Source organism: Hibiscus syriacus, unplaced genomic scaffold (genome assembly GCF_006381635.1).
Source record: "Hibiscus syriacus cultivar Baekdansim isolate YM2019G1 unplaced genomic scaffold, ASM638163v2 tig00110403_pilon, whole genome shotgun sequence".
Lineage (NCBI taxonomy): Eukaryota > Viridiplantae > Streptophyta > Magnoliopsida > Malvales > Malvaceae > Hibiscus > Hibiscus syriacus.
In genome coordinates this window covers 1,275,744-1,302,254 of record NW_024062723.1, presented here as the reverse complement: position 1 = coordinate 1,302,254, position 26,511 = coordinate 1,275,744, and the positions used below count along the sequence as shown (strand labels likewise).

At 34.7% G+C, this 26,511-nt stretch overlaps 4 protein-coding genes and 1 pseudogene across 5 annotated transcripts; 2 read left to right on the top strand and 3 right to left on the bottom strand.

The window, feature by feature from the left end:
- Positions 1-285: 285 nt before the first annotated feature.
- LOC120123804 (histone deacetylase 19-like) lies at positions 286-4,151 on the top strand. The gene is made up of 9 exons (XM_039142629.1): positions 286-442; positions 807-1,375; positions 1,927-2,367; positions 2,506-2,736; positions 2,837-2,907; positions 3,002-3,056; positions 3,188-3,238; positions 3,792-3,899; positions 3,988-4,151. Exons 2-8 carry the CDS (start codon positions 848-850, stop codon positions 3,888-3,890), a joined length of 1,476 nt encoding a protein of 491 aa, XP_038998560.1. The 5' UTR covers positions 286-442; positions 807-847; the 3' UTR covers positions 3,891-3,899; positions 3,988-4,151.
- Positions 4,152-4,395: 244 nt separating this feature from the next.
- Positions 4,396-12,171, bottom strand: LOC120123933 (annotated as a pseudogene).
- A 3,033-nt stretch (positions 12,172-15,204) lies between these two features.
- LOC120123794 (probable RNA helicase SDE3) lies at positions 15,205-18,086 on the top strand. Its single transcript, XM_039142623.1, has 4 exons — positions 15,205-15,433; positions 15,634-16,530; positions 16,613-16,837; positions 16,963-18,086. The coding sequence occupies exons 2-4, from the start codon at positions 15,640-15,642 to the stop codon at positions 17,989-17,991; spliced, it is 2,145 nt and encodes a 714-aa protein (XP_038998554.1). The 5' UTR covers positions 15,205-15,433; positions 15,634-15,639; the 3' UTR covers positions 17,992-18,086.
- A 742-nt stretch (positions 18,087-18,828) lies between these two features.
- LOC120123800 (probable prefoldin subunit 5) lies at positions 18,829-20,649 on the bottom strand. Its single transcript, XM_039142626.1, has 4 exons — positions 20,378-20,649; positions 20,181-20,284; positions 19,976-20,053; positions 18,829-19,146 (listed from the first exon to the last, which is right to left on the bottom strand). Exons 1-4 carry the CDS (start codon positions 20,583-20,585, stop codon positions 19,063-19,065), a joined length of 474 nt encoding a protein of 157 aa, XP_038998557.1. The 5' UTR covers positions 20,586-20,649; the 3' UTR covers positions 18,829-19,062.
- A 2,527-nt stretch (positions 20,650-23,176) lies between these two features.
- On the bottom strand, positions 23,177-25,398 carry LOC120123798 (E3 ubiquitin-protein ligase RING1-like). 2 transcript variants are annotated; one of them, XM_039142625.1, is made up of 3 exons: positions 24,376-25,398; positions 24,126-24,169; positions 23,177-23,399 (listed from the first exon to the last, which is right to left on the bottom strand). In XM_039142625.1, the coding sequence occupies exon 1, from the start codon at positions 25,362-25,364 to the stop codon at positions 24,381-24,383; it is 984 nt and encodes a 327-aa protein (XP_038998556.1). In that variant the 5' UTR covers positions 25,365-25,398; the 3' UTR covers positions 23,177-23,399; positions 24,126-24,169; positions 24,376-24,380. The 2 variants fall into 2 exon arrangements, with proteins under 2 accessions (XP_038998556.1, XP_038998555.1); XM_039142624.1 differs by lacking the exon at positions 24,126-24,169 and having other exon boundaries at positions 23,177-23,397.
- Between the last annotated feature and the right edge of the window lie 1,113 nt (positions 25,399-26,511).

Below are 26,511 nucleotides of genomic sequence, written 5' to 3'. Positions count from 1 at the left end.
TTTTATTCATTTTAATACTCATGTTCAAAATTTAACGTTAAGTTTTAGAAAAAAATTGAACGTTTTATATACTTAAACGGACTAAAACTGATAGTTTAGGCACTAAACGTTTTATGTTTTTAACGGTGAGATACTAAAATAAAGCAAAAACTAAACATTATGTATGATTTTGAAAAAAACTGAAAGTTTAAGTACTAAAACATACTAGAACTAATAGTTTAGGTACTAGATGCGTAGTTTACCCTAATAATAATATCTTTAATTTTAGGCCTCTGAGTTGGAATTGGTTTGGACAATTACGCTTGAAATTAAAACAGTGCTGTCGTTAAATAAATATCCGTACTTGATTAGATTTGTTTTACTCTTCAACTTTCAGCAGCTAAAAGCTTTGGGTTCTGAGACAGAGAATCGGAGAAGAAGCTTTGTAGTTCTTTTTGTAGAGGTAAAATGAACATTGCTTCTATTCGGGGTTTTTGTTTTAGCTCTTTGATTTCTCCTGTTCCTTGGTTCAAATTGTAAATTACTTGTTTTGCTAATCAAGGGCTGTCGCAATAGGCGAAAGTGCTTGCTTTGTTATGGGTAAATATGTGAGCTTTATCTGGATTCTTTGTTGATTTTGATTGCTACTGTTGAAAATCTAGTAAATGGGTTCCTTTTTTTTCTGGGGAAAATCTCGTAAAATTTTGGGGTTTTAACTTGTAGTGAACGAGGCCTAGTTGTTCTTCAATTCCTTATCTTTTGGTTGTTAATCAGAGAAACTATATGCTTTTATAAGTAAATCTAATTAGGGTTATTGATTGAAGCAGAAAAGAAGTGGAAACAAAGAGCCCAAGGTTATTATTATTTGATGGACACCGGAGGGAATTCGTTACCTTCGGGAGCTGATGGGGCGAAGAGGAAGGTGTCCTATTTCTACGACCCCGAGGTCGGGAATTACTACTACGGCCAAGGCCACCCGATGAAGCCTCACAGAATCCGAATGACTCATGCCCTTTTAGCACACTACGGACTGCTTCAAAATATGCAAGTTTACAAGCCCTGCCCTGCCCGAGATAGGGATCTTTCCCGCTTCCATGCCGATGATTATGTGAGCTTCCTCCGCAACATAACGCCCGAGACGCAGCAAGATCAGCTCAGGCAACTCAAGCGGTTTAATGTCGGTGAAGACTGTCCGGTCTTTGATGGCCTTTACTCCTTTTGCCAAACTTATGCTGGTGGATCTGTTGGCGGTGCTGTCAAATTAAACCATGGTCTTTGCGACATTGCGATTAACTGGGCTGGTGGCCTGCATCATGCTAAGAAATGTGAGGCTTCGGGGTTTTGCTATGTCAACGATATTGTCCTTGCAATATTGGAACTTCTCAAGGAGCATCAGGTGTGTTTTTGATACCTTAGTTCCTCATTAGCTTTCTTCAGAACTTTCTTCGACATCATTGAGAGGCAACCGAATGTTTGTCTCACGATGGGTAAACTTTAAGAAAGAGTTAACCCATTGTGCATTAGTGCTTTTAATCCAAAGCTCAAGTAAGATACTCCGGCAAAAGGTACAAAGCTGCTTATCTGTTTTTTCCAGCTGTCGACACCATTTTTATAAATTTCTGTAACAAAATAAAAATAGTACGATTCTAGCTTTAGAACTTTCTTCTTCATATGCAAAAGACGACCGTTTATTTGTCCCTCGATGGGAAGACTTTAGGAAATACTTAAGCCATTGGGCACTAGTGCTAGCGCATAATGACAACAAGCAACCCTCGAAGAATGATAAACAGTTGCTATGAAATAATAAATATAATTATATATTTATTTGACCTGGATGACTTGTTTTATGTTTTCAATTCCTCCTAGGTTGTATAGATTTATGTTTGTGCACCCTTGATAAATGTATGTTGTATAGTTTCAAATCAATGATGCCCCTCTTTGTTGCAGCGTGTTCTTTATGTTGATATCGATATCCACCACGGGGATGGTGTGGAGGAGGCATTTTATACGAGTGACAGGGTTATGACTGTTTCATTTCATAAATTTGGCGATTATTTTCCGGGCACAGGGGATATACGTGATATTGGATATTCAAAAGGGAAATACTATTCCCTTAATGTCCCTTTGGATGACGGAATAGACGATGAGAGTTACCATTACTTGTTTAAGCCAATTATGGGTAAAGTTATGGAAGTATTTAAGCCTGGTGCAGTGGTTCTTCAATGCGGTGCTGATTCTCTATCTGGAGATAGGTTGGGGTGTTTCAATCTCTCGATCAAGGGTCATGCAGAGTGTGTTAAATTTATGAGATCGTTCAATGTTCCGTTGTTGCTACTGGGTGGTGGTGGTTACACCATTCGGAATGTCGCTCGCTGTTGGTGCTATGAGGTAACCTCTGACAGTTTCATTTGAGTATTATATACTAATTCATTCAAGTGATTCGGTTTGCGATTGTTATCTTATGTTATTATGTGTTAAAGGTGAGTTTTGTGATGAATTAATTAAGAACCATCTCTATGTGATCAGACCGGAGTTGCACTTGGAACAGAAGTTGACGACCAGCTGCCTCAACATGAATATTATGAGTATTTCGGTCCGGATTATAACCTTCATGTTGCCCCTAGTAACATGGAAAACAAGAACTCGCGCCAGTTACTAGAAGACATACGTAATAATCTTCTCGACAATCTCTCAAAGCTTCAACATGCACCAAGCGTCCAGTTTCAAGAAAGACCACCCGGCACCGATCTTCACGAGGTGTGTTCCATTTTCGGCATTGCACATTTCATGCTTCAAATCTCCTTTTTATCGTTAACTTGGTGGTGGAGTTAATACTTAATGCTTTCATAATGCTCAGGCTGATGAAGATCAAGATGATGCAGATGAAAGATGGGATCCGGATTCGGCCATGGAGGTCGATGAGAAGCGGTATTTATCTTCTTTTTTTCACCCGTACCTGTTTTTAATTGCATATTATTTTCGTCTTTCACATTCGCTCATCGGCTTCACACTCATTCTGCAGACCTATCCCGACCAGAGTAAAGAGAGAAGCAGGTGAACCCGAGAGAAAAGATCGGGTATGTTTTATGCTATAAATGTTCGATTTTTCTAGTAATTGCGAGGCTAAAGCCATGTACAATGCATTTCCTTTTCTTTTTAAACGCTTGTTTGTCCGGAAAACATTCATTCCGGCTTATTATATCCTCAGGAGCCTCCTAAAGGAGCTGACATTGCAACGAATGAGATCGCTACTACAAAGGTGAAGTAAACACAAACATTTGTATTGTCTATAAATTATAGTGTAAAATACCTCAGGCCACTTAACTATTAGTTTAGTTACAGATTGGTCTCTTTTTCCCCTAAAAGTTGCAATTTAGTCGCTCGATTAAAATATTGTTACATACATATCATTATTCGTTGAATATTAGATGGAATAGTGACATATTTTGGTATAATAATAGTTTTATTTCAAGGACTTATACGTTCTATTCATTTGGTCTTAAGTCGAAATTATTTAATAAAATTAACTCTTATATTTAAAAATTATATCAATTTAATCTTTGTTCTTCTACCATAAATGTTTATATTAAGAGTTTAACTTATTAAAATCTTTTTGAATTAAGATTAAATTGATAGAATGTTACAAGTTTCGAGACTAAATTGTAACTTTTTTTTTCTAAAAAAGAAAAGAAAAGGTGATGTTTGTAACCAAACAAATAATTGATTAGCATGAGCTGTATTTTACCTTAAATTATTACAAGACTGTATTCCGATGAAAATGACGTGTTAATGCTTTGTGTTCTCTTTTTCAGTCTGTAGATGTCGGGCCAATGGCTATCGATGAGCCAAGTGCGAAAGTCGAGCCAGAAACATCAAACAAAGCTTCCGATCCGATGTGCCTGAAGCCCTAAACCAAAACCTTCCGAAGTTCCGATTTGATGTACCCAAATCCCTAAACCGAAACCTTCCGAAGTTCCAATCCAATGTACCCAAAGCCCTAAACTGAAACCTTCCAAATCAGTGCTGGGTGTAACTGGTGTGCATTAGCAATTTTCTAACATTATAGGATCAGTGTAGACTTGTAGAAGCCATGGAACTCTTAGCTTCTTATCAGTGTGTTGATGACCTAAAACTTTAGACATCTTAGTAATTCGAATTATTTTTGGATTTAATTCACTATTTGCAACTTATAAAGCTATTATCAAAGATTGAATACTCGTACTTTTATTCTTACACACAATACATATGGTAAAAATAATTGATTAGTCATTGAAGGCCGTATGGTACAAATCCATGTGTAAACATATTTTGGATTAAAGCGACATGAAGTCGGTATACTCCCGTCGGACAAAGCTATTCAGCCAAACAGCAGCACAAAGCAACAATCCAGTTAGCCTCAGCCGATGCACGGATTGCAGTTGAATCGGCTTATGAGTTAAATGGCTTCATTAATAGTGTAACATGTACAAGGTTCAAAGCAGGACTTACAAGATGATATGCATCACATAGTCGTCGATGCTTTCTCCGGTGCGTTTCAGTGCACCAAAGCACCAAAACACTCGAAGGATTCAGTCGACAAAAGCACGGAAATAAAGTTAGTGAAGGCAATCAATGAGTTGAATTCAGTCATGATACTTTCTTTAAGTGCTAGACTCGGTTCCTGGGCAGATTTTGCAACCGATCCTCCTCTTCTACGGAGAAAAAGTAGAAGTCATATGGTACAGAACAACTGCATATGATATTGATTATACCTACGACACTTGTGCAGGTTTAATAAACGCGATACTCTCTCACCTGGTAAGAGTAGGCAGGCATTGCTTTACTTTTTCGAGTTCTATAAAGCAGAGGTTGCAATGCTCAAACCTAAGACAACTGGCAGCATGAAAACTCAGTTAATAGTCCAATAACTGGATTTTTTTAACACAAAACATGCAGTTTAGATGTATTCGTCACACCTTTGCTCTGCCTCAATGTCTACACCAGTGGGTGTCAAAGCCGATACTATTGAATAAATCATCGAACCAAATGTCCAGACCAATTTAAGCAGCATGTCTAGACAGATGCTCAAATGCCTACGCAAAGGCCACAGTTGAACATCGAAATTTACACCAATACATTGAGTATCGGAGAGTAAAGCTGCAGAAAACCATTGAAGGAATTAGATGTTTTCAGAAAATGCATAATTATGACACTTTCTTACCTGTCCGTGTCACTTCCAAGGAGACCAGATAGAAGCGGCAGAAGACAGTTGCAAATTTCTAACGTAACAATGTCCATTTTCTCAGTGATGATTCTAATCACATCTGCAAGCACCTGCGATTTCCATCATTGATAGAAAACTTAAGGAGACTCTCTGTATATTTCAATTTACATGGTCATATAAGCAAAAATAAACTGCATACAGCGTGATCAGCCATCTTTTCCATTGCACTGATTGCCCCCTTTACGTCATTCCTTTCCCATAGTCGACGAACGACCTATAACCATTAACAGACAAGGGTTCAAAAATCTCTATGAATCAATAGTGCAGATACCTTACTCAAAATTGACACCAAAACATCCAATAAATTCATTAGCATGAATTTGAGTTTACTAGGGTCACCTGTAACTTGGCTAAAACGAGACTGCATGGAACTGATGAATTGATCTTGCAGCTCCATTACATCCGCAACAGCATCCCCATCAGTAGCAGAAGGCATTTCTTTTTCCACATGGAAAGTGTATCGTCTTTGTTTATGCTTCAAAAATAAACATGAATTCATAAATTAGAATGGGGATTTTCAGAACATAGAGAACAAAGGAAAGAAAGCGAAGACAGACCTAGACACGTTTTTACCAAAGGCATGCTTGTCACAAATACATTCCTTAAAAAGATACTCAAAGAAGGCCCATCAAAATTAGATCTCCTTTTATCCCAATTTATCGCTACTGAACGTGTTCTTCCTGAATAATTGACCGAAGAGATTCAGTTGAGAGATCATAAAATTGTGCATGTAACAACAAGCTATCGATAGATATACCTCCTTTTCGGCTTTCTAAATGGCTTTCTAGAGGATACACATCTTCTTGTGATTTTTGCACTTGTGCATCATCTGAAACAAAGCTAAAGTTCAGCAGCAAGAATGGTTAAACATTCCAAATTCAAAATACAATAGAAGCCTACTCAAGCTGGGCTGAATTTGAAAACCAAACAAATCAAGAATACATGTACTATGACCACATGCCAGCAAGCAATAACCAAGACAAACTAACCAAAGCTTAAATCATCAACTTCAAGCTAGTCCAGTTAGATATATTCTATCTACTTAAGCAGCAGCATATAGCAGAAATTGAAGTTCAAATCAGTTGTTCTTTACAATTACAATGCAAGCCAAAATAACACCACAGATAATTCCATACGGTAACATTCCTCAGGGTCAAACATGTTATCCAACGGGTAAAACAACCTAAAGTAAGATAAAGAGACACATAAGACTACATACCTACCCCTGCAACTTACCAGCCTTAAAATGTAACATCCCAAAAAGCGGGCTAGTGACCAAAATGCAAATTTTGAAAGTTTGAGGATCAAAGTAGAAAATTGGGAAAAGTTTAAAGTCATAAATGGTATTTTTCCCAAAAAGAATTTTATTATATAAATGGATTTAGTTTAGTGACTAAATTATAAGATTTTGAAAGTTTGGTGACCAAAGTATAAACTTTGAAAATTTTAGGGACCAAAATGTAATTTTAAAAAGTTACAAATGGGTCACGAAAATAAGAAAATAAATGTGTTATTTTCACATTTTTAAATGTTGGAAAATAATATTTAATTGTTTAATTCCATGTTTAATTTAAACTGTTTGATTAAAGTGACAGAATTGTAAGTTTTGGAAATTGCAAGGGTAAAATGATAAAGTGAGAAAATATTTTGTTCATCTTTAACTATTGGAAGATGATAAGATTGTTGTGGCTTGGTATTAATGTAAATATCAAGTTCATTAAGGATAAATTATTATAGATATTTTGATTTCAATGGTAAAGTGGTAATTTGACATTTAATGCATTTTTAATTCATTATTAATAAAGAAAGATGAATAATTGTAAGATGAATTTCTTCATCTTTTCCAGCAGCTTCACGTGAGTAAAAAAAGAAATTTTGTTTTCAATTTTTGAGTTAATTCCTTTGGAATTCGAGTTATGTCGTGAAATAGGAAAGTAATCTACGCGAAAAACACTATCATTTGGTAACAATATTTCTTTCTAAACTTGTTGAATTTCAAAGATCTCAGATCTAAGGGTTTATGTTCATGATATGATTCATGAAATTGATGATAAATCTTGATGATTTAGTGGTTGTATATTCATTTTCAAGCTTGATTTATGGTTAAAACATGTTTGATCATTCTAGAAATTATTCTTTAAATTCGACCAAAAGAGGAACTTATAGAACTTTGTGTTATGATGAAAATTGATTAGGGATTAGATTGTAGAGATGTTAAAAGGTTGATTGAAAGTTGATTTCATGCTTGAATCGAATCAAAATCGAGCAAAATCATGAAAACGTAGTTTTAAAGGATAAAATATTCGATCATGATGTAATTGAGTGAGAAAAATTATGGAAAAATTATATAAGTTCTGGAAATAATGTAGGAAGTATTCTACAGGCCTTAGAAAAATCCGGGGACCATTTTTGTAATTTTTGAAAAGTTAGGAGACCAATTCGATAATTTTGAAAAAGTTGTGAATGGTTGTATAATTGTCTAATAGTTGATGTACTATGCTAAAAATTGTTGTTTTGGGATTTAAATGATCATTTAGATGTGAAATATGATCATTTTTGAAGTTTGAAAAGATTAGTGATTTAAGTGCAACATTTACATAGTTGGGGTGCTCAAAGGTAATTGTACCTTTGTAAAAGTAATTGGTTCGTAATAATTCCAGTACTTGAATTTATGGAATTTTGGTATTTAAAATTTAAGTGATAAAATGGTGAATGACTATTTTGTGTAAATTGGAAAAGTTGGTGTCAAATGTAAAAAGGAATTATTAAGAGTTAAGCATTTTGATAGAAAATGAGTTTCAATATATTATGGATTTTGTATTGGGGATGTGTTTATGTTAGTACAATACTAACATATGTATTGTTATGAAATTGTGATTTGTACAGATCGTGATTGATTTGTGACTAAAACAAGTCAAGTATAAAAGGATTATTGTGGATTATAGTGAGGAACATCTTTTGGATATAAAGTGTCAAGGTGAATGCAAATTTAATTTGAACCTATGTTATAGAATGAACATTGGCTTGCAATGAGCCAGTGACGGAGTTACTATAGTAAGAAGTGACTCCTAAAATGTTATTTGATTTATGATGCATGCATAACATTATATATGGATATTTTATACATCATTGGGTAGGATTTGTGATTAGTCTATTTCCCATATTTGAATGCATGATTTCATAAGTACAAGCATGTGATTGATATGATGCTTATGTGTGCATGAGTACGTGAAAGTGGGTATATGTGTCATATGTTATTATATGTGACATGATTTACATAATTACATGTATATGCAATATATGATACTAAACTACATGAATATATGAAAATATGATATCAGTTGTGTGATATGTCTGACATGTTATTTTATGTGACATGATCGATGTGAACATATGAGAATAAATTATGAGATACGTGAATCTAATATATGTGAATACATTAATATGTGAGCAAGATATGACATACGTGTTTATATGAACACATGAGCAATGATATACGCTATATGATACGATCTACATGATTACATGTACATGTGATATATGTGATATGATATGAACCTATGTGATACGGGTTATATGACAATGATCTATGAGATCATACAAGAATGATACAAGTGATGTGAACTGTTATAAATGATAATGCCCATGTTATGTGATATGAGAGCTAGTGATATAGTTGGCATGCCAAGAGTCGAGGGTTTTACGTGGTCATTCGGGACATATATGTAATCCTTTGGAACATATACGCGATACTTTGGTACACTTATTTGGTCCATTGGAATATGTATATGATTCTTAAGAAGTGATCCTACGGGACACAGATGACATCTTTCGGGATGATAGGTCCTACGAGACACAGATGACATCCTTCGGGATGATAGGTCATTCGAGACATATACGAGATCCTTCGGGATAATTTTACATGCCTTGTGGGAATTTATACGAGTTGTGGTGACAACATATGTGCACAACCTCGGTGTACTCACATACCTTGAGTTCTCAGTAATGTACATGTACTTATAAAAGATATCAGTATTGTATATGGGCCTACAAAAGATATCAAAAGTATACATGAAATAATACATGGACTATTAAAGATATAACATAAATACACTGTATGTGATGTATATGTTTTGTTATATGAAATATATTACAAGATTTATATGTGATACTGTGTATATTGCTTGGTGAAATGTATTATATGATATGTTACAAAGGTTAAGTACAATATGACATGTTTTAAATGGGTTCATGATAATGATAGAGATCGTGATAATGATATTGATGTTGATAATGATAGAGATCATGATAATGATATTGATGTTGAGAATGATATAGATCATGATAACGATATTGATGTTGATAATGATGGTATTTATGCATGTATGCATTTTGTTATGTGAAATGTTCTATGGTTTCTATTATATGTTTTATATTCCTCACTAAGTCAACGACTTAGCATGTGATTGTTTCACACGTATATTCCGAGAAGAGGAAGAATGATAAAAGTTAATCAAGACAGGTCAGTTTCTCTTTTCCAAAGATCAGATTAGAAAAGATTTGATGGTATGTATTTTGTAATACTGATTGTGTCGGAATGTAACTAAAGCTTTGAATCTGTTATGCGTTAATTGATTTTGTAAAATCTTATGATTGTATTTTACGTAAATTATTCAGTCGTATTTAGTAAAAATTTTAAAATTATTCACTATTTTGTACAAGTAAATGTTTTGAGAAGTCAATATGACACCTCAAATTCGTATCCGGGTCGGGTACGGGTTGGGGGTGTTACATAAAACGTATAGAAGCATAGTCAATTTAGAGACTATTAGTACGATTCTTTTGCTAACATGGTTCAAATGTCGGTGTCTCTTTATCATATTTTAAAAGGCCCTCTTAGTTGTTTTCTCCACTTCAATTTTTCAGTAGTTCTTGTTAAGCCTTGAGAAAATCCTAGTTGCTATCAAACAGTCATTGGCTAAAAGCATTTTCAATAGAAACATTTCGTCATAATCTAAACCAGGACTAATGACAAAAGTGGAGTTCAAGAAAATAAGATTGTTGTTTGGGGGGAGGGGGGGGGGGAAGCAGCTAAAATATGAAAGCAGAATGTCAAAGTTCCGAAAATATACAATTTTCATCCCGGTAGCTTGAAGGCAATTCCAACACTGAGTTTGGTTCACTCTTGCCAAAGCCAATGCACCCATCTTCCCTCGCATTCATTTCTGCCGCAGACATTCCATGAATTGAGCCTTTAACAGAGAGAAAAGTAGTCCTCTCCAGAGCACTGCTGAATTCAGCAGCCTTGGAACCTGCAGTCTCAGGCAGAGCAGAGATAACAGGCTGGTCCATGTCTTCCCTGCTGTTTTGAAACTTCCGAAAACTGGACTTCTTTGAGTGCAAAGAAAATGGCATTGTTCTTCCAACAATACCAAGTTCTTTTCTGGAATCAGCGCCCTGCCCCGAAGTTCTCCCAACCATTCCAACTTCTTTTCTTGATTCAGCAACAGGCTGACTCGATTCCAAACTTCTACCAGTCATTCCAACTTCTTTTTTAGATTCAGTGACCTGCTCCAAACTTCTCTCAGATATTCCAACTTCTTTTCTTAATTCAGCAGCCTGCTCCACCCTTATATCATTTCTAGGCACAACCACAGGTACAACATCGGACTTGCTAAAAATAGAAACATTGATAGCTGAATTAGCTCTCGCAGAACTCCGCTTTGGAGCTGCTACACTAGGAACTGTTACCGAACTCTGTTGAGTTGTCCTTCTGGCAGTGTTTAAATTGACCCGATGAGGTGTACCAGGTACATTTCTTGTGGCTGTAACCAGTATGTAAAAACCAAAATAAGATAGATCACCAGATAAAGGTTGTATTCCCTCCCACTAGCACTTCCAGATATTTCATAAGATTTTGAAGACACTAAATAAGTAGAAGAAAACATCTACGCATTTATGCTATCCATCGATCCAATCGTCTTCGTTTTTTGTTGTTATTTTATTGGTCGAAAGTTTGTATGGTTATGTTTAGAAGTGACGGGTTTAACTTGTCTCTCCTAAGCCCTTTTCGACTGATAGCAAGGAACAGAAAGTCGAGTAGAATTCAAAATACACAGAATATTTAGAATAAAATATAACGTACTTTTGGACTCCTTAGCAGGATCTGAATTTTGTGAAATGGACAACCGTCCTAGGGGTTTTTGTTTCCTTCACTAAAGGATCTGGATTTTGTGAAACAGGTAATCTTCCCAAGCTAGCTTTTGCGGTATTCTCATTCAATACAGAGGGGTTTCCACCTGAACGAGATTTAGGTTCAGAATGACCATTTACACGTTTAGCATTACCAACTGCATATGCTTCTATGCGCTGTGCCAGTGACCAAAACTCAATATTAAAATTAACGTAATGACTGCAGTTAAAGAAAGATGGACCAATTAATTATGTCGAAAAGTAGAAATCAGAGAAATACCGAGATGTCGACAACCCATACTCCAACACAGCTTTGATTATGCGAGCAGCCAATAAGCTTTCCTTCATGAACACTAAGATCTGTTTTTATATTGATTAATAACAGTATCTATTGATTCCCAATCATCAGTCAGTGTGTCTATGGGCCCAACAGAAATCCTTTCCCAATCTGCAGAAACCATTAAAATTCCTACTGTTATTTTATTGACCCAAATGTAGGTGGTTCACCCATTATATTGCTTTTTCATTATCATCCTATTGCCCCCCTAATTTCTTTTATTTTACTAAGTTAATCTAATGGTAAAATCAATATGGTTTTCCACAGTTGATGCTTATCGGGAGGGTTGACTGATGGCAGACTCAATGCAAGAGTGAAATGGGATTTGACTGATAATCTTACTGTGAAGGCTAATTCTCAGGTAAATATTCTTTTCTTCTTCAAGCTTTGGTTTTCTCATTTGCAGGCATAACTAATGGTTTTTCATTTATAAGCTAGTCAACAACCCTTTTTTTTATTTTGTTCCAGCTCACAATCAGCCCCATATGTCACATGGCATGTTCAACTTTGATTATAAGGTCAGTCACTCTTAAACTAGTTTATATTTGGCAAAAAGGCACTAAAGGTCACTGTACTTCTGGAAAAAAAAATTCAATGTGATCCTCGTATTATTTTTTCTCTCAATGTGATATTCCAACTCAGAAACCAAATCCAACGAGATCAAATGACTAACGTTTTTTGTCGTTTGGCCATTAAGGCATCATCCTTTATAATTGGTTTTTCAGTATTTATCAGCGGGTGCTGTTTTCGACTGCCAAATATGTTTCTAAACCTGTTATAATGGCGTGATCGTCATTTAGATCCCTAACCAATCACTGAGCAAGGTTGCTAAGTTTTGAGATTCAGGGTGTCCTTCCTTGTCTGACTTAATGCCATTTCAAAAACACGGAAGTGGCGGACCAAGTCATTGGAATGAAGGACATTATTTGATGGCAATGCTTCTTCTAAGCTTACTTTTACCCTGCAAAATAGTTAATTCACTTCTCTATTGCACTCTACTTCTACCAAGAGGAACTTGTCGAAGTCTTGGAATTCAAATGTTATTGCTCGAACTATCTCACGTTTAACGAAAACCCGTCTTTCGTGACAATTTTTTTTGGCATTATTAGTTTAAAACCCTCCCAAAACTCGTTTATTGAAATAATACCCCAAACAACATTAGTTAAAAAAATACCTCAAGCTGCCTACGTAAAATTATCCCGCGTCCTACAAAACGCGTTTAATGGATCTCGCGTTCTATTTGATGCGACACCCATCAACTTTTCAGATAAACTCATTTAATTTTCGATAAAGACAACAATAAATGCATGAAACTCGCTTTTCGTAAAACGAGAGATTTGACTTATTTTTTGCATAACTCGAAGTCATCTTTGAGAGTTTTTTTCCAAAAAAATCTTGTTTGGGGTATTGTTTCGATAAATGATTTTTTAGGTTTTTAAACTAATAATGTTTTTTTTTTTTTTTGCTGGATTCATATTTTGCAGATGGAGACTACTGTTGAATGAACATATTGAGAATACTGGGAAGTGCAAAACAATCTTATTATGAAAACTATCAACACTCTAGTCTTTATATAGAAATACATAATACTCGAACTAACTTGCTAACAACCCTAACTACCTTCCAACTATACATATCTCAACAACTACAAATTCGGATTGACAGTTGGGTGAGATTCAATTTTATTGTCAACAATACATAAGAAAAGCAATGGGAGATGCTCTTGGGTCGCACCATTAAGCATCTTGTCGAATACGAAAGAAGGGAGTTTGAACTCGGAAACATTGATCACCGGAGGTGATGGTGGAGCAGTTTTTATCAGGTACCGTCGGCAGGTTTAATACTTGCCATTTTCGGTAGAGAGGTGTAGCATTTGATAAATCAATGCAATCTGAGATTGCTTGTACTCTTTCCTCTTATACCCATAATAGTATATTCAAACCTATGTACAAAATGGTAGAAAAAAGTATGTGTGATTATTTAAGGGTAAATTACACAGATCCTCATTGAAGTATACTCTCTCTTCCATTTTACTCACCATACCTTCAAATTTTCTAATTTACTCACCGAACATTTGAATTGCTCATGTTTTGATTATGCTGAATTATTTTATAATTATTTTTGTATGACGTGATATCTTTTATTATTATTTAATATAAAATAATTTAAAATATAAAATAGAAATAGAAGGTGGTCAGACACCACCGTTGGCAGTAGTAAATGGTGGTCGTTCGATCCCGAATTTCATGGGTCGTTTCGCCTCGACACCGTGAGTCCAAATCCGACCTCCATTTTGTTGGAAATTGCTTTGAAGTCCATGAATTAGAGATCAAAAGTGAGGAAGTCGAAACGTTTCAGTCGAGATTCATGGGTTTTGGGTATTTTCTGGTGAAATAACCACCAGATTCGGACTCAGAGGGTGAAGACGAATCGAGCCATGAAATTTGGGATCGAACGAACATCATCTACGACGGTTGACGGTAGTGTCTGACCTGTTTTTATTTTATATTAAATAATAATAATAAAGTCATGACATACCATAATAATAATAAAATAATTCAGAGTGCAATTCAAAAGTCTAATAAGTATATTAGAAAAATTGAAAATATGTTTAGCAACATAGGAGAGAGTATAATTAATGAGAAATAATGTAATTTATCCATTATTTAAATATCGGATCAATTCGTTAGGTTAAAAAGTTCTTATTTTTAACGTTTGAACTCTAAAAAACATTTTGGTGATTTTTTTAAAAAATATTAGTAAGTTTCATGCAGTGAAAGGTTGGTCTTTTCTTAGTCAGTCTAATTAAGATATACCCTAAGTTTATATATTTTACCTAAAAAACAACAATATACTCTTTTTCTTTCAAGTAAAGTATTTAATTGGTCGGTTCGGTTAATTAATTGAATTAATTTGTTTTTTCATTTTAATCGTCGAATCGAAATTTTTTCGAGAATAATTAATTGAATCGAACAAAATTCAATTAATCGGCCAATTAATCAAATTAGCCAAAATTTTAAATAATATATACTTAATATTTCTGGCTAATTTGGTTAATTCGATCGGTTAATTCGTTTAATTCGATCGATTAATTCGGTTAAAATCAAAATTTAAACATACCTAAAACTATTATTATATAAATAATGTATTAAATATTTAATTTTTTTAATTAATTCGATTAATTAACTGATTTCGAATCGAATTAACCGATAATCGAACTTTTTAAAAAAATTAATAACTGTTAACCGATGAAACCTAAAATTAACTGACAGGTTAACAAAAAAAAATTCATTCGGTCGATTTTATAGATTAACCTAAGTTTTGAACACCCTACTTTCAAGTCTTTAGTTCCAAAGCAATTTTTTTTTTTTTTTGCTTACAATAAAGAGAAAAAGGTAACTGTTCTGTCTTTTAGTCAATGCTTTCCCTTTGTGCGATCAAAAATCAAAGTTTTTGGTTTCATCTCCATTTTCAATGTCTCGGGTTTGCTTCAGCTTTAAGTTTTCTGCTTGTTTGTTCATGGGAGAGTAGAAATCAAAGGGATCATGGGATCTGGGTTTGATTTTCTCTTTGGGTTTTAGTTAAAGTTGATGTTACTAATATAGCGAACCGAATACTTTCCTCGTTCGAATCCATCAAGAAAGTAGAAACTAAGATTCTGGGTAAAATTCAGCTGTTCTCGGTTCTTTTTCTTACGATTTTCCCATTTTTTGTCCTCTTTGATGTCTTGATGTGTTGAGTAGAGAAAAAAAAACATGTTTTGGTCGTTCATTTCTTCGAACACTTTGAAGATCATGGAACATAGCCTAACATAATATTTTAGAAGGGTTTTTATAACATGAATTTATGTGCTTTGTTGCAGGAGAAAATGTCTTGTTTCCTTGAGGTGTTTAAGTGCATCTTATGTTGTGCTGACGAGGACGTTGGCATTGGTGATGATCGAGCTTCCTTCAGGCATGTCTCCGCCGGAACTTTGAGTCACTCTCTGCTTTACTCGAGTTCATCGCTCGTTCACTCAGCTAGAAATGAACCAACTCGGCCGTCTAGGCCGAGTCAGGTACCTGTTGAATATGAGGTAATTATAGGGTCAAAATCGAATCGACGAGATTCGATAGGATCATCTGTGGAAAGTGTTTATCAATGGCTTCAGAATTCCAGGAATTCTGGCGTTTACAACATTGGTACCGAACCACCACAGTCCTTGGCTAAGCCGATTCTATGGCGGCCCCCGATTCCACCTCCATCGATGAAAACATCTTCACCGTTCACGATCCAAGAACCACCTTCATCGCCTAAATATCGGATGCCATCTAAACCATCCATACCGACTCCAGAACCGTCGTCTTCATCTACTAAGCCGAATCCAACCCCTAAGCCAACTCTATCCTCTCTGCCTTCTAGTTCGACCACACAACAAGGGAAAAGAATGTACAAGGTTGTCGATCCGAAGGATAAATTACCTATTTACATGATTCCATCCGTACCGACCCCGAAGCCTTCGTCTTCATCTACTAACCTGAATCCGTCCCTTAAGCCAACACTATCCTTTCTGCCTACTAGTTCGACCACACAACACGGGAAAGGAATGTACAAGTTGGTCGATCCGAAGGATAAATTACCTATTTACATGATTCCAGAGGACATCAAGGACTTGATTAAGAGAGACATTGTACCCGACGTTCTGAAAAAACCATTGTCTCCCTCAACGTACAAGGATTACTTTGCAGCTCTTCTGTATGCCGAAGATTACTACATCGAGGTAATGGAATCGGATTCTATCCATTTGTGTAATTTGATATATCATTGTGAATGTCGTAACCTTCATTTCCGCCCCTAAACAGAAATGGAGTGATTTCGGGTTGGAGGATGTAGCTTTGCAGTTGCAACCAGCATCAATCTATCAAAAGTCTGGACAAAATAAGCATTCAAAAGCAAATAATAAGATGGATGATAAAACTTTTGTAGTATTTAAGCTGGATTCTCTTTCTAAGACACAGCGGCCATATATTCTGTCGAGGGACTTTGTCTTTGCAAAACGTTTAGGCAAAGAAATCGAGCCATTTCAGGTTGACTCCTCCTCTCTGCATTTAAGATAATAATTCGGGTTTGAGTGTTAGACTCGGATATGCGTCGATGCATGTGACATCTTAATCTTTCCTCAGTCCTTTGTTACACTCTCGTGTTGTTTCAGGGAGTTATATATAGGGTGCATAAGAGCACGACCGTCCTAGTCGAATTCGGAGATGAGTTCCATTATCAGCATGCTTCAACCTGCAGATATAATATCCGATTCTCATTCAATAGAGTCTGCTTGAAAAGGGCTCACCAAGCAGTAGCAGCCGTGTCCCCGTCTTTAATCAGAAAGTTCATTTTCCCTAACTCTATCTCCCAACATCCTATGCGTATCTCAGAATGTTTTAACCTTTACAACCAAGATCTTGATCGGGATGAAAAGTCCGCCGTTCATCGTATTTTGAATGTTCGAGGCCCTCCTCCGTACTTAGTAAAGGGCCCTCTCTGTGCAACGAACAATGGTCATTCTGAATCCTTTTCAAAGCAACTTTCAAGAACTGGACTGGTTGTTATAGAAGCGGTACTGCAAATTTATCTACGCAATCCACAGTCGAAGATCCTTGTCTGTGCACCTAAAAATAGCACCTGCGATGTGCTGACGAGAAGCTTGAAAATGGAAACTCCAGAGTCCGATATATTCAGAGCCAATGCTACATTCAGGGAAATCGAGGAGGTCCCTATCGATATCCTCTCATCCTGCCTATACAAAAGAAAAGCTGAATGTTTCAGTTGTCCTCCGCTCCCTAAACTAAAGGAATTCCGAGTAATATTTTCAACTTTTACGAGTAGCTATCGCCTGTACAATGAAGGCATTCCTGCCGGACATTTTAGCCATATCTTCATGGTGGATGCTTCTTCAGCCACCGAACCTGAGACGATGGTGGCATTGGCAAACTTGGCTGATGAGAGTACAATCCTGATAGTTACTGGTGCACCCGGAAATCGTTCAAGCACTGTCCGTGCAGATATTGCAAGGGAGAAGGGACTGAAAATATCTTACTTCGAAAGGCTTTCGGAGCATAGTTCGTACAAGAATGGCAATTCGATGTTCATTGCACAGCTAAATGACAAAGCCTTGGTGCCGGGGGAGAAATGCAGGGAACAAATGAACAAGGCCAAAAAAATCACTTCAAAGACAAGAAGCTGAAAATTAAAATATTGTTGTGAATTTGTGTGATATTGCTTTCTTGGAACACTTTTGTCTACTTCTAACAATGTATAAAGTTGCTTTCTAAATACTTTCAACCTATAATCATCGTATATTGAATTTAGTGGTAGAAAGTCTGATACTCCTAAACAAGATCTCGTGTTCAAGCTTTACCTCTGAAAAGTGATTCAGCCAGCTTGACTTAGAACTAATAAAAAAACAAACACTAAACCCTCCTCTTTAGAGAACACTGGGCATGAACATGAAACACGGTCTGGTCGTGGCTTGCCAACATCTTGACAAGAAGCTTCTGTGCATTATAGAGCTTAGGGTTAAAATCTTAGCATCCCTACGCCATCCCAAGTATCCAATTATCAAAAAATGAGAAGAAAATTGTGTCGACCGTACCCACGTTCGACACTAACGTTATGAAAATGTTGGTGCTTCATAGTCACCTATATAATGACGTGAATGGGTTCTTTCCAACAATACTATAAACCTAAAAGATCAATCAGATACAAAGAAATCAAACAACGATGACTAAAACCTTCATAGTCACCTATATCATGAAATGAATGGATTCTTCTTTCCACCAATACTAGAAACCTAAAAGAACAATCAGATACAAAGAAATCAAACAACAATGACTGGAACGCCAATCGATATGATCAACTCAGTAATATACAGAGCAGAATAGTAAGAAATGCTGGAATGGCTTGTGCCACATTCGTTTTGTAATCCAATCAATATTGGAAGAGAGAGATAGAGAATCAGTTGGAGTTTCTAGCTTTAACTGCAAGCTACCACAACATAAGTTCTTTAATTTAACATCAGAAATATTCAGAAACTTGTGGGAAGTATAAAATTGTTAGAAATAACCAATTATGCATCTCTAAACAACCGGGCTCTATAGATTATAAACTGGAAAGATCATCATCTCTACCCATCATAAAAAATGAAAGCATTAAGAAGATAAAGTTTAACATCATCAACAACGGAGTTCTAAGCAATCCTTTTCGCAGCATCTTCAGAACTTAATGATAGTAAGATGCTTCTGAGGTCACACAATTCCTAACTTGAAGGAGATAACTGCTTTATTTTTGCTTGTAAAACTACTCCAGCTTCATCAGCTAACGCTTTCTTCTTGGATGCAACCTACACATTAATTAGACAGTTCTATTACCACAAACGGGAAGCAATCTTTAACAATAAAAACATATTCGAAGAAAATAGGCAATATAATCATGTCAGCCGAAAGAAAGCATGGATATTAAAGTGAAGGAAATCCATCTCGACTTGATTAATTAAACTCTAGTGTTTTGCGTTTTAGTTACATTTTTTTCCTTTTACCCCAAGAGAGCCATAATTAGTATCACCCTGCAATAAAAAGTTACAAACATGCATTCGACTAGCACCTGTACAAAACACAACTAATCACAAGAGTGACGAATCCTTCCTACCCCATGGTAAGGTTTTACATCTAACAATATCAGTCAAAGAATCTGTTAAAGCAATCAATCTAGGAACAAATTACAACTACCCATGAACTCGGATTTACTCTAAGTCGTTTATGCATCCACCTTTAAGAGGTGATATCTAGCTACTTGTGGATACCAATGCCGGAGAGATTAGTACCATCCAGCAACGAGAGATTACAAGGAATGTATCCACCTGCAAGTTTATGGAACCAGACTAATCAGAAGAGAAGGTGACCTTTCCTTCTCCATGGTGAGGTTTTTCATTTAACAACATCGGTTTAAGAAGCTTTAAAGCAATCAAATCTAGTGGACTATTAACTTAAAAGTACTATTGAATCCTAAAACTTTGTCTAATTAGTTCATCAATCCACCTTTAATAGCTGATATCTAATTGGTTTAAAAACTAACAAGCACCCATCAAATTTAACAATGGAATAATAGAATTCTTACAATAAAATACTTCCTTCCATCAAAAGAGTGATGGTCTAAAGCAAGAATAAAGGTACCTCAATGAGTTGGTCGAAATTGGATTTCAGTAAGTTGACCTTACGCTCGCAATAATCTTTGCCTTCACCCATAGTTTTCTGAAAAAAGAAAAACAAATTTCAATACAAAACAAACAAGCGACAATTAGATCATACTCCAGCTGATTGAAGAAAGCAATACATCAGAGAGAAAAATTATCATATCAATAAACAATAAAGTATAGACCTCAACGAAGTATCCAGTGCCGATATCAACCAGAACCTTGTCGGCATCATCGAGTGTTCCCGGAACATAGAGCGAAGCAGTGAGAGGAACCAACATTTTCTTCCCTAAAGATAAAAAAAGTATCAAAACAAATATTGTGTGACTAGAAAAAGTAAATGAAATAAGGTGATTTGATAGAAGATGGATAAAGGATGGACCTTGGGGGCGGAGGGAAAGCTCGTGGAGGGCGGCGGAGGCGTTCTCTAGGCGGCCGGTGGCGGTGCGGATGTTGTTGAGGCTGTCTTGTAATAGATTGACTTCAATATCAGCTTGTTCTTTCACTGCTTTGAGCTGATCCAAGCTCATCTTCTCCAAGTCCGCCATTCTAATCACTTGCTGGCTTCCTGCTCCCCTTGACGACGCCATTATTTTGCTTTTTTCTTTCAGCCAATCGTACCCAAATCTCTCCCTATTTCATAAATTAGAAAGAATAGTACAACATAAACCCCTATATTACACTATCATTGAAAAATAATAATTTCATAAGTAATATATATAAAATATTAGGCTAAAGTTACAACATGGTATCTCAACTATAGGAAGTTATTTTGTTGAGACCATCAACTATTAAAAATTATAAAATGAACACTAAATTATTCATTATATTTCAAACTCATCATTTTCTATTAAAAAATTAATGATTGTCCGAGTTGAACATTAACTTGTTGACTGAGCTATGATAGTCATTTGAGATTATGAGATCAAATTTTATCATATTTCAGTTAGCAGGATAACGTACAACTCATAACTACCATTAAAATTTTAATGAAAAAATACGAGTTTGAAACATAATGAGTAGTAAGGTGATTATTTTGTAACTTTTAATAGTCGAGGAATCAAATAAACAACTTCCTATGGTCGAAAGATCATTTTGTAACTTTTAATAGTCAATGGATTCAATAAAGTAATATCCTATAATTAGGGGACTATTTGTGTACTTTACACAAAATATTAATTATTTTCTATACTATATTTAAATCATTTAAAAATAGATAATAAAATACTTAATATTTTTTTTAATTTTACCAATGATTGATTAACATAATTATATGCAATTTTTAAGAAGTAAAAGTTTTTTCACTTTTCTTTTGTGTATAGATAAAATTTTAATAAATTAAAATAAAAAATGCAAACATTTCAAATTTTATAAAGGCGAGAGATACAATTTATTGCTAAAATTTGGTTTAAACTACTGTAATAAATAATGGACAAATAATTAATAATATTTGACAGTTAAATCTTAGTTTAATTAGAATTACTATTACAGTAACTTTGATAATATAGATTTTTTAATATTATAGATTTGAGGGTAAAAAAATAAATGGTCACTCCACTATAGAATATTGTTTTATTGAGTCATCTGAATATTAAAAGTTATGAAGTGTTTCTTTGACTATAGGACATTGCTTTTTTTAAGTTACAATTATTAAAAGTTACAAAATGATCATACGACTATTCATTGTGTTTCAAACTCATCTTTTTAAAAAAAATTGATAGTATTTTGAATTCGACGTTAACCTATGATTAGATATGATACTTGTCTTTGTCGGACACTTGCACCAATGTCACGAGCCCAACTTCGCGACCCGTGACATTGGGATCATAATATATCATGTCTCAATTAACAGGTTAACGTTCAACTTAAATTGCTATCAATTTTTTAACAAAAAATAACAAATTTGAAACACAATGAATAATCAGATGATCATTTTATAACTAATAGTAACATACTTAAAAAAAATCTTATAATCATAACTTTTAATAGTCGAATAACTCAATAAAGTTACACCCTATGGGACCATTTATACACTTTACCCTAGATTAAAACTTACTTTACCGTACAATTAACTTGGCACATAAGCTTCAAACTAATTTCATCTTCAAATTGTTGGTTGGTACTCTACACTACACTCTTAATTTAGCATGTCCGTGTTATTCGTAAAATCGACCATAATCCGTGTTATGAATCAAGTAACTTACACAAAAATCAACATAAAATAAGATTGCATTTATAAAATAGTCATCACATAACTTGTTTTGAACAAAAAGGGAAAAATTTATTTATTTTAATTAAAAATTCTAATCATACTACTAATTTCGTGTTTAAATTTGTCTTAACTTGAAATTATGACAAACTATTGTAACTCTTCATCTTCTTCTAACGTTAATTAAGACTAGATAATCAAACAAGGTAATATAATAGGATATTGTTTTAAAAAATTACTTGACTATTAAAAGTTACAAAATGATTATTCGATTATAGAATTTTACTTTGTTGAATCCCTCAACTATCAAAAGTAACAAAATGACCACTCGACTATTCATTATGTTCTAAACTCAACATTTCTTATTAAAAAATTGATAATATTCTGAGCTAAACGTTAACTTACTGACTGTGATATAATAACATCTGATCCTAGAATCTTAAACGACTATTATATCCTAATCATCATATTAGCATCCGATTTAGACGACCGTCAATTTTTTTAATAAAAAATGACAAATATAAAGTTTGCTTTGTTGAATACCTAGACTTTCAAAAATTACAAAATAATCACTCGACTATTCATTATGTTCAAAACTTATCATTTTCTATTAAAAAATTGACGATATTTTGGATTGAATGTTAACTTGCTAACTGTGATATGAAAATATCTAATCTCATAATCTCAAACGAATATTACATGACATCTCAGTCATCATGTTAACGTCCAACTAAAAACCGTCAATTTTTTAACAAAAAGAATAAGTTTGAAACATAATGAATAGTCGAGTGACCATTTTGTAACTTTTGACAGTTAAGGGACTCAACAAAGCTACACTCTATAGTCGAAAGATAATTTTATAACTTTTAATAGTCGAGGACCTCAATAAAACAATACCCTATAATCGAGGAATCATTTATGTACTTTACCCTATGACATAAACCACACAATCCATACAACAACGAATGAAAATGAGTAAATGAAACTATCATAAATAACCAAAGCTGTAATACGTTCAAATGTATGTAAAAATCCCAAATACCAAACTAGAACTTCCTTAAAATGTATGTAACCAAACTAAAGCTTATTTCTCCATTTTTACACATTAACTCTGCTTTCCCAAATTTGAAAGAGCCTATTTTGTCACCATCTCCCTCATGTAAGAAATAGCTGATGTTTCACTGTATTTCAAGCTGCCAATTATCAAAATCTCGGTTAGGGTTCTATTACACAAATGATCCAACAAATGTACATTCGAATTGAAAATGCAGGGAATACAATATAATTCATACCCATAATGACTCTAAATATTTATATTCGGGCATAGACATGGGACTATGATCCTCTGAGGACCCTTCACACACAAGAAAAAACCTAACACGCCCATGACAAACAGATACTCATATCAGACAATTGAATCCAAACACAAGTGCCATAACATAGCAATATACTTAATGACAAGAAACCCCAAGTTCTGCAGATTTTTCTTCCCATTCTAGTGTTTAAACAACAAACAAACTATCTATCTTTCCATCTAACAAAACATACATAACATTTGACAGTATGGAACTTTGGAGACAAGAATGCATACAATTTATTATTTGAAAATTTTTACTACCAAATTCATAACTTAAAGCTATTTTTAAGGATTGTATCCTACACCAAATCCAACAATTACACCGGATACACATTTGAACATGGGAACCAGTGTAGCATAACTCATAACTGTTGCACCCGGATACTGGCGTACTGTACTAAATTTATCAAAGAAATAGTGGAAGTCCTAATAGAATACAATAAATTCATCAAAGAAATGGCGATAAATAACAACTTGGATAAGTTAAACTCTACAATGCTATTCAAACTTCCATCTTTGAATGTAACAACTTGTATAAGTTAAAGACATCTAAGACTCTAATAAAGCAACATCAAAAATTTGATATGCTCATTATCTTCTCCACATTCCTGGATAGTTCCAATATTGAAAACCAACATAAGGACATGATGAAGCAATTACTTTACCATAATCTATTTAACTGGTAAAATAATTTGACCATCATTGAACACCGTACATGATGAAGCACATGAAATTGAACTATAGTTCCAATATTCAACAACTCAAAATTGAAAACCAACATAAGGACAAAGAATGGCATGAGAGGAATACTCACAATACTCAATCCAAACCTTCTTCCCTGGGCTCGGGATTATCACCTGAGCCACGACTCCCAAAAGGCCAGGGCAGCGATATCCTAAAACTCCTTTCGACAATCCGATTATCCCCTGTAGAGCTCTGCACACCACTAGCAGCACCGCTACCGCCACCATCACTACCGCCAACAGTGCCAGGTGCCCCACGAACCCTCCTCTCATAATCAGGATCATCCGTAGGCAACTCATGACGACACACAGGGCACGAATTATGCGATTCCAGCCATGGAAATAAACAATCTCTATGATAAAGATGCTTACAAGGCATTTGCATCGCTTGAGTCCCTTCCTCGAACTCGTCCATGCAAACTGCACATTGATTGAACTCCGAATTCAAGTGATTTTTCGTTATCTTCACCGAAGGTAGAGCATCCATAGCTGATTTCGATGCCGGCGGAGTTCCATATCTATTCGGGTCATTCTCAGCAAGCTGCTGGATCAGTTGCTCGAGTCCCGGTCCGATGAAATAATCCCCAATGTTAGCTGGAAGCCGAAAGCCCGGCTCAGACGGATTATTCTCGATCACGAACTGGATATTCGCCCCGCTCGAACGGAGATCGTTAAGATGATTCTGGAAGAAGGTAGACGGATCGAAAGCGAACGGGTCATCCCGACCTGACCGCGACGACCCGAATATATTAGGGCTGTTATGGTCAGCGGAAGCCGGGGATGATGACGACAACAGGAGGGGGAGAAGGGCAGAGAACGGATCCGGTAACGATGAATAGGGATCGTCAAACGGAATTCTACTGGGATTAAGGAAGTCGAAGCCAGAATTAGGGTTAGGGTTTTCGTACTCTTCGAGGAAGCCGTCATTGCATAAGGGACAAGAAGGGTCAGAGGAAGGGGATATTGTTACGGTGACGTTACGGTTACATTGGTAGCAAAAGAAATCTTTATCGGTTACGACGGCGATGGCAGGGCCGCTGACGTTCCCGGTGAACGACATGTTTTCACGAGAGAGAGAGAGAGAGTGAAATGGAAAATGTGAAATCTGAGGGTTTTTTCTGAAAAATATAAATATTTATATTGAGAAACATTTTTTCTTATTCAAAGAGTCATCTAGCATATCCATGGGCTTTCCAAACTAAAATTAAAGATAAATTACGAGTTTTATATCTAATTATTAGTTTTGATTTGATTTATTATCTAAATTTTAAATTTTTTAAAATCGTATTAATATTATATTTTTGTTTCGTTTTGTACCTTATCATTAAACGTTTTTAAACATTTTATGAGTAAATTACATTATTAATCACTTAATGTTTTTACTCTTATTTTAGTCACTAAAGTTTAATTTTTTTTAATTTAATTACTTAGCTTTCGAATTACTCTTAATTTAATCACTTTGACTTTTAACTTTATTTTTCTATTTTAATTATATATTAATAAAATAATAATAAAAAGTGTCATATCATAAGACTTATTAATAAAATAAATTAGAGTGATTAAAATAAATTATTATTTTATTAAGTCTCTCGACTATTAAAAATTATAAAATGGTCACTTGATTATTCATTATTTTCCAAACTCATCATTTCGTTTGAGATATGATAGTCGTTTGAGATTCTGAGATTAGATTCAACTCAGAATATCATCAATTTTTAACGAAAAATGATGAATTTGAAACAAAATAAATAGTCGGGTGACTATTTTATAACTTTTAATAGTCAAGAGACTCATCAAAACAATACTATATAGTCAGAAGACCATTTTTTAATTTTTAATAATCAAATGACTTAATAAAATAATACTTATTGATAGGGGATTGCAGCGGAGTAAAGGGATTGCAGTGGAGTAATGAACGTTGCTCGTTAAAGAATCAAACCTAAAATTCTAAACTCTATCAAAGAACAAATGAGAATAGATAAGTGGTATGCGACGGCAATTAACTTTTTTTTGGAGGGAATGTTGCTGGAAAAATAAGAACAATGGATTAAAAATAAGATAATAAATATCAAGAAAAAGATAAATAAAGATAGAAAAGATAAGGAATTGATAAATATAAGAAAACTTAGCTAAAATTAAGTTTTAGTGATGTTGGATGATAATGATGATATTAATTACAATGATGATGAATATTGATAGATAGTTGT